The sequence below is a fragment of the Pyrgilauda ruficollis genome, unplaced genomic scaffold (assembly GCF_017590135.1).
Source record: "Pyrgilauda ruficollis isolate IOZ18807 unplaced genomic scaffold, ASM1759013v1 scaffold72, whole genome shotgun sequence".
In the NCBI taxonomy this organism is placed as follows: Eukaryota; Metazoa; Chordata; class Aves; order Passeriformes; family Passeridae; genus Pyrgilauda; species Pyrgilauda ruficollis.
Window position 1 is genome coordinate 3,143,613 of NW_024529044.1, and position 12,369 is coordinate 3,155,981.

General features: G+C 41.2%; 1 protein-coding gene across 11 annotated transcripts in view; it reads left to right on the forward strand.

Annotated features, from left to right (window-relative positions):
* BPTF (bromodomain PHD finger transcription factor) overlaps window positions 1-12,369 on the forward strand; it is a 52,708-nt gene that overhangs the window by 31,213 nt on the left and 9,126 nt on the right. For 4 of the 11 annotated variants that reach the window (XM_041485621.1, XM_041485625.1, XM_041485627.1 and 1 more), the window contains 12 exons: window positions 18-168; window positions 935-1,058; window positions 2,435-2,687; window positions 3,133-3,294; window positions 4,254-4,402; window positions 4,666-4,789; window positions 5,371-5,594; window positions 6,738-6,960; window positions 7,180-7,997; window positions 8,715-8,797; window positions 10,703-10,928; window positions 11,345-11,688. In XM_041485621.1, the coding sequence (XP_041341555.1) occupies window positions 18-168; window positions 935-1,058; window positions 2,435-2,687; window positions 3,133-3,294; window positions 4,254-4,402; window positions 4,666-4,789; window positions 5,371-5,594; window positions 6,738-6,960; window positions 7,180-7,997; window positions 8,715-8,797; window positions 10,703-10,928; window positions 11,345-11,688 (2,881 nt within the window). The remainder of the gene's footprint in view (window positions 1-17; window positions 169-934; window positions 1,059-2,434; window positions 2,688-3,132; window positions 3,295-4,253; window positions 4,403-4,665; window positions 4,790-5,370; window positions 5,595-6,737; window positions 6,961-7,179; window positions 7,998-8,714; window positions 8,798-10,702; window positions 10,929-11,344; window positions 11,689-12,369) is intronic. The other 7 variants (XM_041485629.1, XM_041485630.1, XM_041485631.1 and 4 more) reach the window with 5 other exon arrangements.

The following is a 12,369-nucleotide window of genomic DNA, read 5'->3' on the forward strand; positions in this document are numbered from 1 at the left end:
TTGACTGCTCTCTAAAGAAACTCCAACACCCCAGAGGAAGGGACTGCGATCAAGTGCCCTCAGGCCAAAAAGGCCAGAAACACCCAAGCAAACAGGCCCTGTTATAATGGAAACTTGGGTAGCAGAGGAGGAGTTGGAACTCTGGGAGATCAGGGCATTTGCTGAAAGGTAAAGTGAGCTTTTAAAGAAAGTAGTCTTCATTTGTGCAATTGTTAAATAAAAGTTCCCCTAGAGAACACAAAACTGGCCACTATGATCACTAGAAACAAAAAACTGTTGTGTTTTTACTGGGCCTTAGTCAAGCTTAAAGTTACAAAGCTAAACTATTTGCTGGTACCAAAACTAAGGTATGCAGATATTTCAGATTTGTTAGAACTAATATTATATTAATTTTTCCATGCTTATGAACTAACTACTGTTAAATGCTAAGAGGTTATTGCTGTAATGCATCAAAAGGCTTCAGGCTACTTTTGGCATGACTTTGCACAGTATTTGTTAAATACTTCTATAATCCAAAGAAAATGACTGTGTACAAGTAAATTGAGCCTGAGAATACTCAAGTCATAAGGTGCATATTTTCAGTATCATGTGCTTACAGTCAGAACAACATTTTTGAGTCTCTTGGAAAGAACAATTTTAAATGTATGTTATTACATGGATTTCTTGCAGTCTCAGATGTAATTATAAATTCCAGTTTTGATTAATGTTTCCTATAAGATGTTGCAGTAGTTTAGCATCAGGATACTTCAGGGATGTTGCATGCAATTTCAGTAGTTTATTTCAAAATGTTTTTAAAGGTGTGACCAGTTTTTCAATGATCTTCTGTCTTGATGGTTGCTCTTATGAGAGCAGTTAAACTGGATAAAACAAAATGCAATTTGATGGTTGGATTTTATGTGGTGGTATAACTTACTTTTGGTTGTGTCTTTGGCAGGGTGGAGAAGGAAAAGGCACAGGCAGTTGAACAACAGGCTAAGGTTAGTGAACAGAAGAAGGCAGAGGAGTTCAAGGCCCAATTGGAGGCTCAGCTAAAACACCAACGTTTGGCTGCCCAGCAGGTGGGGAGCTGTTGGTCGTCCCAGCAGTCAGCAACTGCACTGCTCACCACACGCATCATAGCCTGGGAAATGAAATTATCCCTTGCTTACACCATTTCTCAAATAGTTCCAACTGCAGATTAAGCCATCAAACAATGCTGCTGCCACTGTATACATCTGTTATTTTGAAACAGGGTTAATGCAAAGGTTTGTTCTGGATTGCTTGCTTTTTCACCCACGTCATTTATAACTCTTTAGAAAGGTTTAGTTTGTTTCCATTTTAAAGAAGGCTGGGAAGCACCATCTCCAGGTAAGCTTCTCAGTGTTCTGTGTGTGGTGGAAAGCTGCCTTGGAATGCAGCTGACTTGGGAATACAACTGCATTTCATGCTTCACTCAAATTGAATCTTTTGATTTTACTCTATCTTAAGTTATCTGAGTTAAGCCCACTGATAATTTTATTTAAATATATGTAGATATGTATATGCATTTATAGTTAAATGTATGCAATTAAAATGAGGAAACCTGATGCCATGTTGGTATTTCACATACATTATTAAGAACTGTGCTTTTTCTCAACATATTCCTTCTTCATTTCATCTTCCCTGACAAAAACCCATTAGTAGTGAACGAGTGCTTCTGATTTGTGGGCATTACTGCAATATAGTGCTGGAATTTAAATTAGATAAATACAGATACAATTCCAGTTACATGGGAAAAAATGTTAGATTAGTTGACATTTTAGAAGAGCCTGCTGATACATCCCTTCACTAAAGGGCTCTCTAGATTAAACATGCTTTTTCAACAGTTACAGCACAGAAGGTCACTGGGTAAGGTAAGGGATTTTGAACCTAATTTTTTTAAGCAGGCTGAAAACTGGATTTAAATTTAAAAGAACAGTTTTAAAAATTACATTCTCAGTGGTGAAACAGAATGATACAGTCTGTTTTTTTCTGTAACTGGCAGGATCTCAGTGCAGGAAGCTCTAAATTTAGCAATGCTAATAGTAAACTCTGTGTTGATGATGATGTACCAATTACTGACATAGATGCGTGCACATGGTCAAAGCCAAATATAGATGAATGTTTTTTGAAGTTTTAAAAATCTTTCTGATTAATCTGAGACAAATTAATATGTTGCGTGGGGGTTTTTTAAGTAAAATGTGCAGTGAAATTAGCATAAGGCAAGGATTTTAAACTTACTAGAAAGGAAAATTTCTGGTTGTGTATTCTAAGCAGATTTGTAATTCTGGAGGTCAAGGAGCCTATTCTTCAGTCCTCTGCAATTTGAACTAAAATCCTACCAGAGGCCTTTATCTCTCAAGACTGGGTAGAGACAATGTTGTTGTAAAATCTGAAAATACTAATTATCTCTTTGTTCCATTTATTGTCTGAATAGAAACGGCTGGAACAGCAGAAGCAGATCCCTGCAGGAGGTGTGGTCCCTGCAGCCACCACAGCCAGCAGCACTGCAACCACAGTCTCCACACCCCAGAAAGTCATGGTGGGCCCTCTGACAGGCCCTGTCCCAACGGGAACCAAAGTAGTGCTGACCACTAAAGTGGGGTCTCCAGCTACAGTAACATTCCAACAGAACAAGAATTTCCATCAAACTTTTGCTACTTGGGTTAAGCAAGGCCAGTCTTCAACAGGTAAGGAATCATTTGTCATGGAAGGAACATTGCTGGAGTTCATCCTGTGTATGCATCACGTCCTGTACACACATCACATCTTCTCCAGACATGCAGCATTATTACATTTCTGCTCTTTGCTCTTAACTCTTGCTATGCCAGGACATTTCTGAGATTACACCTGTCTGGTTTTTCCTTGTTCTGACTTCTGCTAGGAAGACTCATTTCTGACCTGTCTCATTAATTACTGACAGTTTTTGTACCAGTGTCATTCGTGAACGCATTCTATGATGTAACATACTGTTTCCAATAAAGAACCTTTACCAAGGAAAGCATGACACATCCCAAAAATAAAAAAAAAAAAAGTAAAAGTAATCCTGTAGTTTGCTGTTTCATGCTTGAAAAACAGTCATTTCATTGACTAATGATTCTGCTCTAAACCTGCCTGTTCTGTGTGCCTCAATAGCCACTAGCACAGCTGCCACCTCAGCCACAACCATTGCCAGCACAGGGCAGACCTTCCAGCTCTCAGGCAGCCCAGTAACGATGGCAGGGAAAGTGATAACTAAGCTGCCACTCCCTGCAAACAGCAAGATTGTTGCCGTCAATGTGCCATCAACTCAAGGAGGTAGGGCAAAGGGAACTGAATAAAAACTGTATTCCAGCTTGCTGTTTAATTCTCCTTTGACACTATTTTCCCAGTGAAGTAAATTATGATGTGAAGGGGGAAAAATATTTTTTAATATATCTATATATAAATACAAGTTTCTACAGCTTGTTCCCCCTGTGTTGCATATTTGTGTCTGTAAGGGGAAAAATGCAATTTTTTTGCCTATAAATTATTCTGCATTTCATAGCACAAAATTAGGAGCTTTATTTTGAACAATGTGGAATGAAGCATGCTTTTTTTTTTTGGTTATCTAAATCAACAAAGAAACTTTCTTAACAAAAATATTAATGCCTATAGCTGCTCTTCACTGATGAATTTGGCTCCAGACTAAGATTAGCATTTTTGATTCTTGCCTCAAGAAGAGGACTTATTTTTTTTTGAGTTTGTGAATGTATATTGAACAGAAAAGCTCAGTGCTCTGTCTCCATTATATTTAGCATCTGAGCAGATCATGAAAGCTGCAGATTTTGTATTGAAATTTCACAGGTGACAGGAGAAGCATTGCCCAGTTTCTTCAGCACCACAGTGTTGTAGGTGAAAGGTGTTTAAACCGCTCTCCTACGTTTGAAATTAATCAGATTACAGCTTTTAATGGTTGTATAAAACTAATTTGTGGCACTCTGTCAATGCAAGGACTTCTTTGCAGTTACTATCAAACTGATCTTTGCAAAGATTCACACTTTCCTTAATCTTCTCTAAAATATCTGTTTCTTAACTTAAAATGTAGTTGGACTATTGACAAAGTATAATGCTGCTTCTTTTTACAATATGACAAAGGCTTGCCCAAGAAATGTTGAAAGGCTCAGAGGTATTCTAGAAGCCTGGAGACTTGTGTTCTAAATGCCACCCTGGAGTTGCATTTACTTCTTTTGCTGGCCATTATGTCATTAATGAATTCTCAATTTTTCTTCAATTAGGTGTGGTTCAAGTTCAGCAAAAGGTATTGGGTATCATTCCATCAACTACAGGTGCAAGTCAAACCTTTACTTCATTCCAGCCAAGGACAGCAACTGTAACCATTAGGCCAAACACCACAGGGACATTAGGAACAACAAGCACTTCACAAGTAAGATGTTTTTCTGGTTATTTAACTCAAAAAAAAGTAGGTGCATAGACTTTAAGTTATTGGCAGACATTAAAAGTTCTGGCTAATCACTTTTCAATGGTTTTGGCTCGTCTCAGCAATGGTGTGTATGGATCCTTTATTCCAAAGAGGAACAACAGTTCCCTCCAGTTGGGAAAATCAAAACACGTGTGGGAAACCATTCAGGGCCTATTCCAGGGGCTTTTTCCTCAGGCTGACAGGTGGTCTCCTCTCTGTGTGCTCAGGTGGTGCAGGGGACACCGCTGCGCCCCGGGATGACGGTGATCCGGACCCCGCTGCAGCAGTCCACCCTTGGCAAGGCCATCATTCGAACACCTGTAGTGGTGCAACAAGGTATTCTGCCAGCCAGTAGGTTCACTTTAATATTTAAATTCCCAGTGTGAAATCCATGGTTTGTTTCTTCATGAATTCCTTGTGTGTCATTGTGCCCCAAAGCAAAAATCCCTCGTTTTGATGCTCGACTAATGCCTTTTTCAGCTTTTGGATGTGTTTGTTGGAGGCTTTGTCAATGTTATTCATCATTGACACTGGGAAATGTAGTACTTAGTTTTAAATCCATTCATTTGGGGGAAAAAAAAAAAGGCAAAAAAAACAAAAACCCCACACACACAATTGAAAAACCCTAAAAACATACAGAGTAATTGTGCATTGAGAAAGCCTTTTTTTTTGTATTTTTTTTCTTAAAGAGAAAAAAAGGTGTTTTTGAAGATCTCCGTATGCATGCAACCTTAGTTAAAATAGGAAATATTTTGCAGACATTTTTCTATCACACAAAGGGTTTGTAAAGAAAGTTTATGTGCAAACTGCAGTGTTTGCTTCACCTGTCTGATCACCCTCACACCCCATTGCAATTTGTGACTTGGAGGTTTGCTGTGCTTACAGTTAAAAACCTGAAAATGTGTTTCTTAGCTCAAATTCTTCTCTTGCAGGTCAGACCCAGCAAGTGGTGACTCAGATAATCAGGGGTCAGCCTGTCTCAACAGCAGTTTCTAGTACCAGCACAGCTTCTTCCAGCACTGGGCAGAAAACCATCACAAGTTCTGGGACAGCCCCTCAACAAGCTCAACCACAGACCCCAGCACCACCCCCTCGCCCTCAGCAGGGCCAGGTGAAGCTGACAATGGCCCAGCTCACCCAGCTCACACAAGGGCAGGTAAAGCACTGGACAGCCCTGGGTGTGGAAGTGTGCTAACCCATCCTGCCTTTGCATTTCAGCAGTGTGGTACCTGTGCCATTAAATTTGTGTCTGGCTTCATTTAGGGTGAGCAGTGGCATAATTACAGACTGAAAGCAGCTTAAATAGTAAATAAATATAATAAATAGTAAATGCAAAGTAAGCAGTTTTGATAGTAATGTTTTAACTCTTGCTTCCTGTTGTATTTCCCAGTAAGGTAACTGGCATCAGGAGTGTTCAGCAGCATGGAAAAAAACCTTTAATAGCAGTAAAGGACATAATTATTCTGTATGGTCTGTTTTGTAGACATTCAGATCATAATTTTGGTTACTTGTCTCTTGATTTGATGTGAAGATCTAGTTTTCATTCGTGCTATCCAGAATCTCAGAGGAAAAGTTGCAGTATCTGTGAGCAGAGGGGAAAAAAGTTCTTACAACTTCTGCTCAGATCATGAAGATCTGTTGGCAAAAAATAAGTGGAGAATCAATTTTTGGGCAAAAATAAATGTCTTTGACTTACCACAACATCTGTTCTTCAAATGATAAATAATTCATATAAATTATTGCGATGAACAGACTGCTCATTGCCAGATGAGGTTTTTTTTTATGTGGAAGAAGACTTGGAGTTTAAGCTGAAGGGGAAGGTAGATTTAGATTAGATATTGGAAGGAAATTTTTCCCTGTGAGGGTGAGGAAGCCCTGACACAGTTTTCCCAGGGCAGCTGTGGCTGCCCCATCCCTGGAAGTGTCCAAGGCCAGGTTGGATGGGACTTAGAGCAACCTGGGATAGTGGAAGGTGCGGGGGGAATTGGGTGAGCTTTAAGGTCCCTCCCAGCCTAAACCATTCTGTGATTCTATGAGTTTCTACACCAAAGACTCAGAGTTGTGTTGTGTTCTTTGGGATCACAAAATGTGTCACTCCAACCCAGTCATTTGTTGGCGATAGAATAGTTGAAAGTGTCCTTGAGTATTTCGTGATCTCAGATGCTGGTTTTAGATTTTAGGAGTATGGTATGTGATGAAAATATATAATTCTGAAATCCAAACCCCTAATTGTTCTGATTTCCAGCAAAGTCTCTCTAAGAATTACATCACTAATACATCAATATTAACTTTTTTTTAGGGTGGCAGTCAAGGCTTAACTGTGGTAATTCAGGGACAAGGTCAAACTACTGGTCAGTTACAATTAATCCCTCAGGGTGTGACTGTAATACCTGGTCCAGGACAGCAGCTTATGCAAGCAGCTATGCCAAATGGTACAATTCAGAGATTTCTGTTCACCCCACTACCAGCAGCTGCTACTACAGCTAGCACAACTACAACCACCGTTTCTACTTCCACCTCGGGTAAGCACTGTTCTGCTCAGCAGAAAAAAAGCTTCCATTTCAATTGCATGGGAGTCTTTATGCAGCTGCAGGTTGTCTGTTACTGCAGTAAATTTGTTGGAAGTGCAGAGTCTGTTGAGTTCCTGCATACAACTTTGCAGTAGTTGCAGAGGGTTTGGGTTATCAAGGCTCATGCCGTGCCATTTGCCATTAATGCGCTCCTCGTTTGTGTGTTCGCAGCTGCGGGGGAAGCGAAGCCGGCTCTGCAGGCGGCACCGGCCGTGCCCGCGGGGCAGGGGCAGCCCCAGGGCCAGCCCGGCTCGGCCGCGGCACAGCCCGCGGGGGCTCAGCCCCAGGGCCAGCCCGAGGCCCCGAGCCAGCCCGAGGCTCCCGGTGACCCCGCGGCCCCTCCCGAGGTTCAGCCCGCCAAGTCTCCGGCTCAGTCTCCAGCCCAGGCTCCGGGGCTCTCTCCAGCGCCAGGCCCGATGCAGCCGCCGCCCGCGGGCCTGCCCCCAGGCCCGGCCCAGGCTCAGCATCCAGCTCAGGTGCAGACTCCAACCCCACACCCCAGTCTGATGTGGCCCCACACTCCCATACAAATTCCAGCTCGGCTGCAGCAGTCGCAGCCTCAGGTTCAGACCTCGGGCACAACCCTTGCAAGTACTCAAAGTTTAAATCAGGTTCCTGTGCAGTGCCCAGCTCATCCCCAGCTGCAGCTTCAGCAGCCTCCAACAAGTGTTATTGCAGTGCCCCAGCTCCAGCAGCAAGTGGAAATCCTCTCTCAGCTGCAGCCCTGTGCTGTGGCTCAGGTACGAGCCCAGCAGGGCAGTGTGCCCCACATCCAGCTTCAGGTACCTCTTGAGCTCCAGCGCAGTAGCGCAGCGCAGGCCCGGCCGATGGCCGGTGTGGTGGCAGTGCGAGCAGCTGGTGTGCACGAGCAGCTGCGCGGAGTTCAGCAGCTCAGGGAGCAGCCGCAGAAGAAAAAGCAGCAACAGATAGAAATTAAACGTGAGCACACCCTTCAGGCTTCTAATCAAAGTGACATTATCCAGAAACAGGTAAAGTTAACAGAAGGAAATTAACACTTAATAAGTGAAAGAAATCTAATTTCAAATGCCTGTTCTTGTTAACAATGTTAATACATTTGATAGGCAGTTAATTTGATTCTTTCAAAGATAGTGCACAATTGCTATTGGCAATTAATGACATGTTCCAAGTTAATTCAGCACATCAAGTCACTTGTACCATGTTTGCATTCTTCTGTCACCTTGATTCAGTTTACCATTAGCTGCTGGGACAAATCCATCTCTATTCTCAATTCAGGAAAGATAGGTCAGAGCTAGGAGAGCTGATGGACAGAACACACACGTGGTACTTTCATTACCTGAAAACTGAAGTTCCAAAGAGGTATCTGAAATGTGACACTGTTGGACGGCTGCAGGGCTTAAAGATACATAATGGACTATTACCACTTTTAAAATAAAACAACCAGTCACTGAGGAAATACAGTCAAGTTACATTTAGTTCCTGGGTTCAAATTTGACATAAGCAAAATATCCTGTTTTGGGGGTGGTGGTGTTCTTTTTCAGTTTCTTTTTGAATTTTCAAACAATTGTTTTAAACAAGCACTGCTTGCATGATAAAATCAGCTTTATTTTGTCACTCAGTGAAATAAATGACACTTTAACTTAGGAAATGTCCTGGTTCTCCCCGTAATACTGTGAAATACTGGCTAAGTTTTCATCTTTTATTTTGGATTCTTTATCATCCTACAGGTGGTTATGAAGCAGAATGCTGTCATAGAACATTTGAAACAGAAGAAGACACTGACTCCAGCTGAGAGGGAAGAAAATCAGAGGTGAATGTGCATCACAGTGCATTCGTAGATATCAAATTGTTCATTTATTTCATCTTTTAATGGTATCATAATGAAATTCGGGTTTGGAAAAACCTGCTTAAAGTGTTGCTATTTAAAATTGGGTAGAGTAACACTTAAAAGTAGCTTTCATAATGCTCTCATTTCATCTTGTATCTCAATTTTATTTTGATAATATGTTTTTAAATAATGTTACATATTGTGATAGAGTAACACTTAAAAGTAACTTGCATAATGCTCTCATTTCATCTTGTATTTTCAATTTTATTTTGATAATATGTTTTTAAATAATGTTACATACTGTGTTTGAAGCTGGCCACAGTTTTTAAACTCAAGTAAAGAAGCACAGAATGGAGAGTTAATGCTTCTGCTGCAAAAAAAAAAGCCTGGGTTTTGTTTGTCCTTTATCCTGGCCATGTGTTTCCATTCTTGTCCCTGCACATCCCACTCTACAGAAGGAGCTGAAGAGTTGGAAGACAGATTGACAAACTGAGAGATTTCATGCTTGAAGCTGCTAAACAGAAATTTGGAGTGTTTGTCATTTGTCTTGGGATTATTTTGACTCCTTTTCACACATGCAATTCCTCCAATTAGATAGTCACAAGTGTGTGTCAGATACTAAGAAAAAGAAGAGTATGTTCTATAAAATTTTGATCATCAAATCACAAGCTCAGTTGATTACAACACCGTCCCTGGCTGCCACTCCTTTACTCTTCACAGTTGCATGAAGAAAAAGATGTATTGGATATGCTCTTCACTTCGTGGTGTCAGATAACCAAATAGGTGTTGCGACTGACAAAAGCCCAGTTTAAGAGAAAGATGAAAAAAAATAGTTCTAACTAGCTTTGTTCGTGGTGCAGCTGCATTTCCATCTCACTGATTTATTCTTCTTCAAAAATACAATATTGAGCTCTTCAGTCTGTGAAAAAAATGGACTAAACCAAGTAGATACAGGGCAGGTATAAAGAGCAAGCTAAACAAAATTGTATGACCCTACAAATATTTATCTATATATTCCATTGTCATCAAAATCCAGCTGTCTATCAAAGGACAAAATATCTGAGACCACAGAGTTGCTAGCAGCTGTTTGTCCTGGCCATTGCCATTCTGCTGTGTCCTCTCAGCTCAGTGGGAGTTGTTTTTCATGGTCACTCTGGCAACAAGAAGCATTTGGTTTTCTGATGGTTTTGGAAAAAAAATGGGGAAGGGAAAAATAAATTCAGAAGAACCAAAATACATTCATTTCTAATTGAAATATAAAGCAAAATAAATGAAAGGTGCAAAACAAGTGAGCAGGAAAATAGATTTATAGTTGAAGGTACAACAAATAGACAAAAAAATAATCTTGAGCTGTCATTAGTGGAGAAATTGGGAACTGTTTATAGTGAATTCTATACAGTGAAAAGTGTTTGTCAGTCCTTATACCAAAACACAAAATCTTGGTAGTATTTTGTGGTCACTGGAGCATAGAAATATCTCTTTTTGAATAAGTTACAGGCTTCCAACTCACTTTCATCCTACATCAGAATAAAAATCCAGCTCTTTCAAACAAATTGAGGAAACTGAACTGAGCAAAAATCTCTCTCATCCTACTAAAGCCAAAGCTTTGTTTGGAATCAGATGGGGGAGGGGAGGAACAATTAGTACTCAGATCATTTAAGTGAAATTGGGATTGGCCCTCTTGAGCCTAACGAGGGACTTGATCTCTCCCAGCAGTGCTCTGGTAAATAAGCAGGAGTGGAAGCACTGGGTGTTGCTAAATTTACCTTGTACATCTTAGGAAATACAATAATGAGCTTGCAGTGACTGGAGAATTGATTCTGCTTTCTCACCTGGGAATAAACAGGCAGGTCAGCACAATGTCCTTCTCCTTTATTCCTTCCCCAGAATGATTGTGTGCAACCAAGTGATGAAATATATTCTGGATAAGATAGACAAAGAAGAAAAACAGGCAGCTAAGAAACGGAAGCGAGAGGAGAGCGTGGAGCAGAAGCGGAGCAAACAGAACGCGACCAAGCTCTCAGCTCTGCTTTTCAAGCATAAAGAGCAGCTGAAAGCTGAAATACTGAAAAAAAGAGCACTTCTGGACAAAGATCTGCAGATTGAAGTGCAGGTAAGGACAGAATCTCAAAGGCTAATTTATGTTAAGCTGGGGAGAATATTTCTGTGTTAATCTTTCTCTGTTTGCTTAGTGAGATTTTAAGGAAATTTACAGGAAGAAGCTGTGGTTGTGGATCTCTGCAAAGCTGCTCTTGTGTCCTTTGAGGGCCTGTTGGTTTTCTGAACTGAAATCACCTTGTTTCATGACACAGCTTCTGATAAGTTACAGCCAGTGGGCCATTGTAGCCCAGGAATGTCATCCCTTAATATTATGTGAATTGTAGGTTCAAAACATGAGAAAATGCATATTTAAATGGATTTAAATGTTTTCTTTTGGTTAAGCTTGGGGATTTTTGCCTAGATTTTAACCCTGTCTTGCAATAATCATATGAAATACCTCCCTCTATTTATTCATTTAATACACTTCAGGAGGAGCTAAAGAAAGACTTGACTAAAATTAAGAAAGAAAAAGAAAGAGCCCAGGCAGCAGCTGCTGCAGCAGCAGCCGCAGCCGCCGCGGCCGCCGCCGCTGCCCCACCGCCACCGCCACCAGTGCCACCAGCACCGCCACAGCTGCCAGCAGCCAGCATCACCTCCTCCTCCTCCACCACTGTCCCCGTGCCAGTCTCCTCCCAGAAGAGGAAACGAGAGGAGGAGAAAGATTCCTCAGCTTCCAAGTCCAAGAAAAAGAAAATGATTTCTACTACCTCAAAGGAAACGAAGAAGGACACAAAGCTTTACTGCATCTGTAAAACGCCTTACGACGAGTCCAAGTGAGTAGCGATGCCACAGCCCCTCCTGCATGTCCTTAGCCTTAGGGTTAGTGTCAGCTCTTGGTGCCAGGTAGTGCTAGAAGTGGAGCTAGTGGCAGGTTATTGCAGGAATCACCGAGGTGCAGAGAATAAAGTCTCTATTTTCCACTAGCAGTTACAGATATTAACATACTCGATTGATACTGTTACTGTGCGCGGTTTATATTGTACTCGTTTGCATGTCTCCATTGTGTGACCTTCCTGTCTCACATGCACATACTCCTTTCTTTTTTTCCCTCCGCTCTCTTACTCTTTCTTTTGCCGTTTTGCCTCTGCCTCAGAAGCAAGTGACAATTTGGTTTGAGGAATTCCTTCTGAAGAAGTAGCTGATACTCTTCAGAAATAGCTTTGGTACCGTCTTCCAATAAATGACTTTTTTTTGTAAGGCAGTACCAGTAAAGGGGGCTCGGAGTCACTGGACTGCAGTTCACTTTGGAGAATGTTTCAGGGAGAAATGGTTTCCATGCATTATTATTTGCATGCTAGGGTTGATAAAAATGAATATTCAAGCATTTGACAAAGTGAAAACTGCAGTTCTCTGTAGTTTGATTCTGACTGTGAATGAGGAGAAGTATTTATGCGACGTACAGTGCTTGTGAAGAAATGGTGTAAGTTCTGGAGGGGAGAATCCAGTGGATTCCA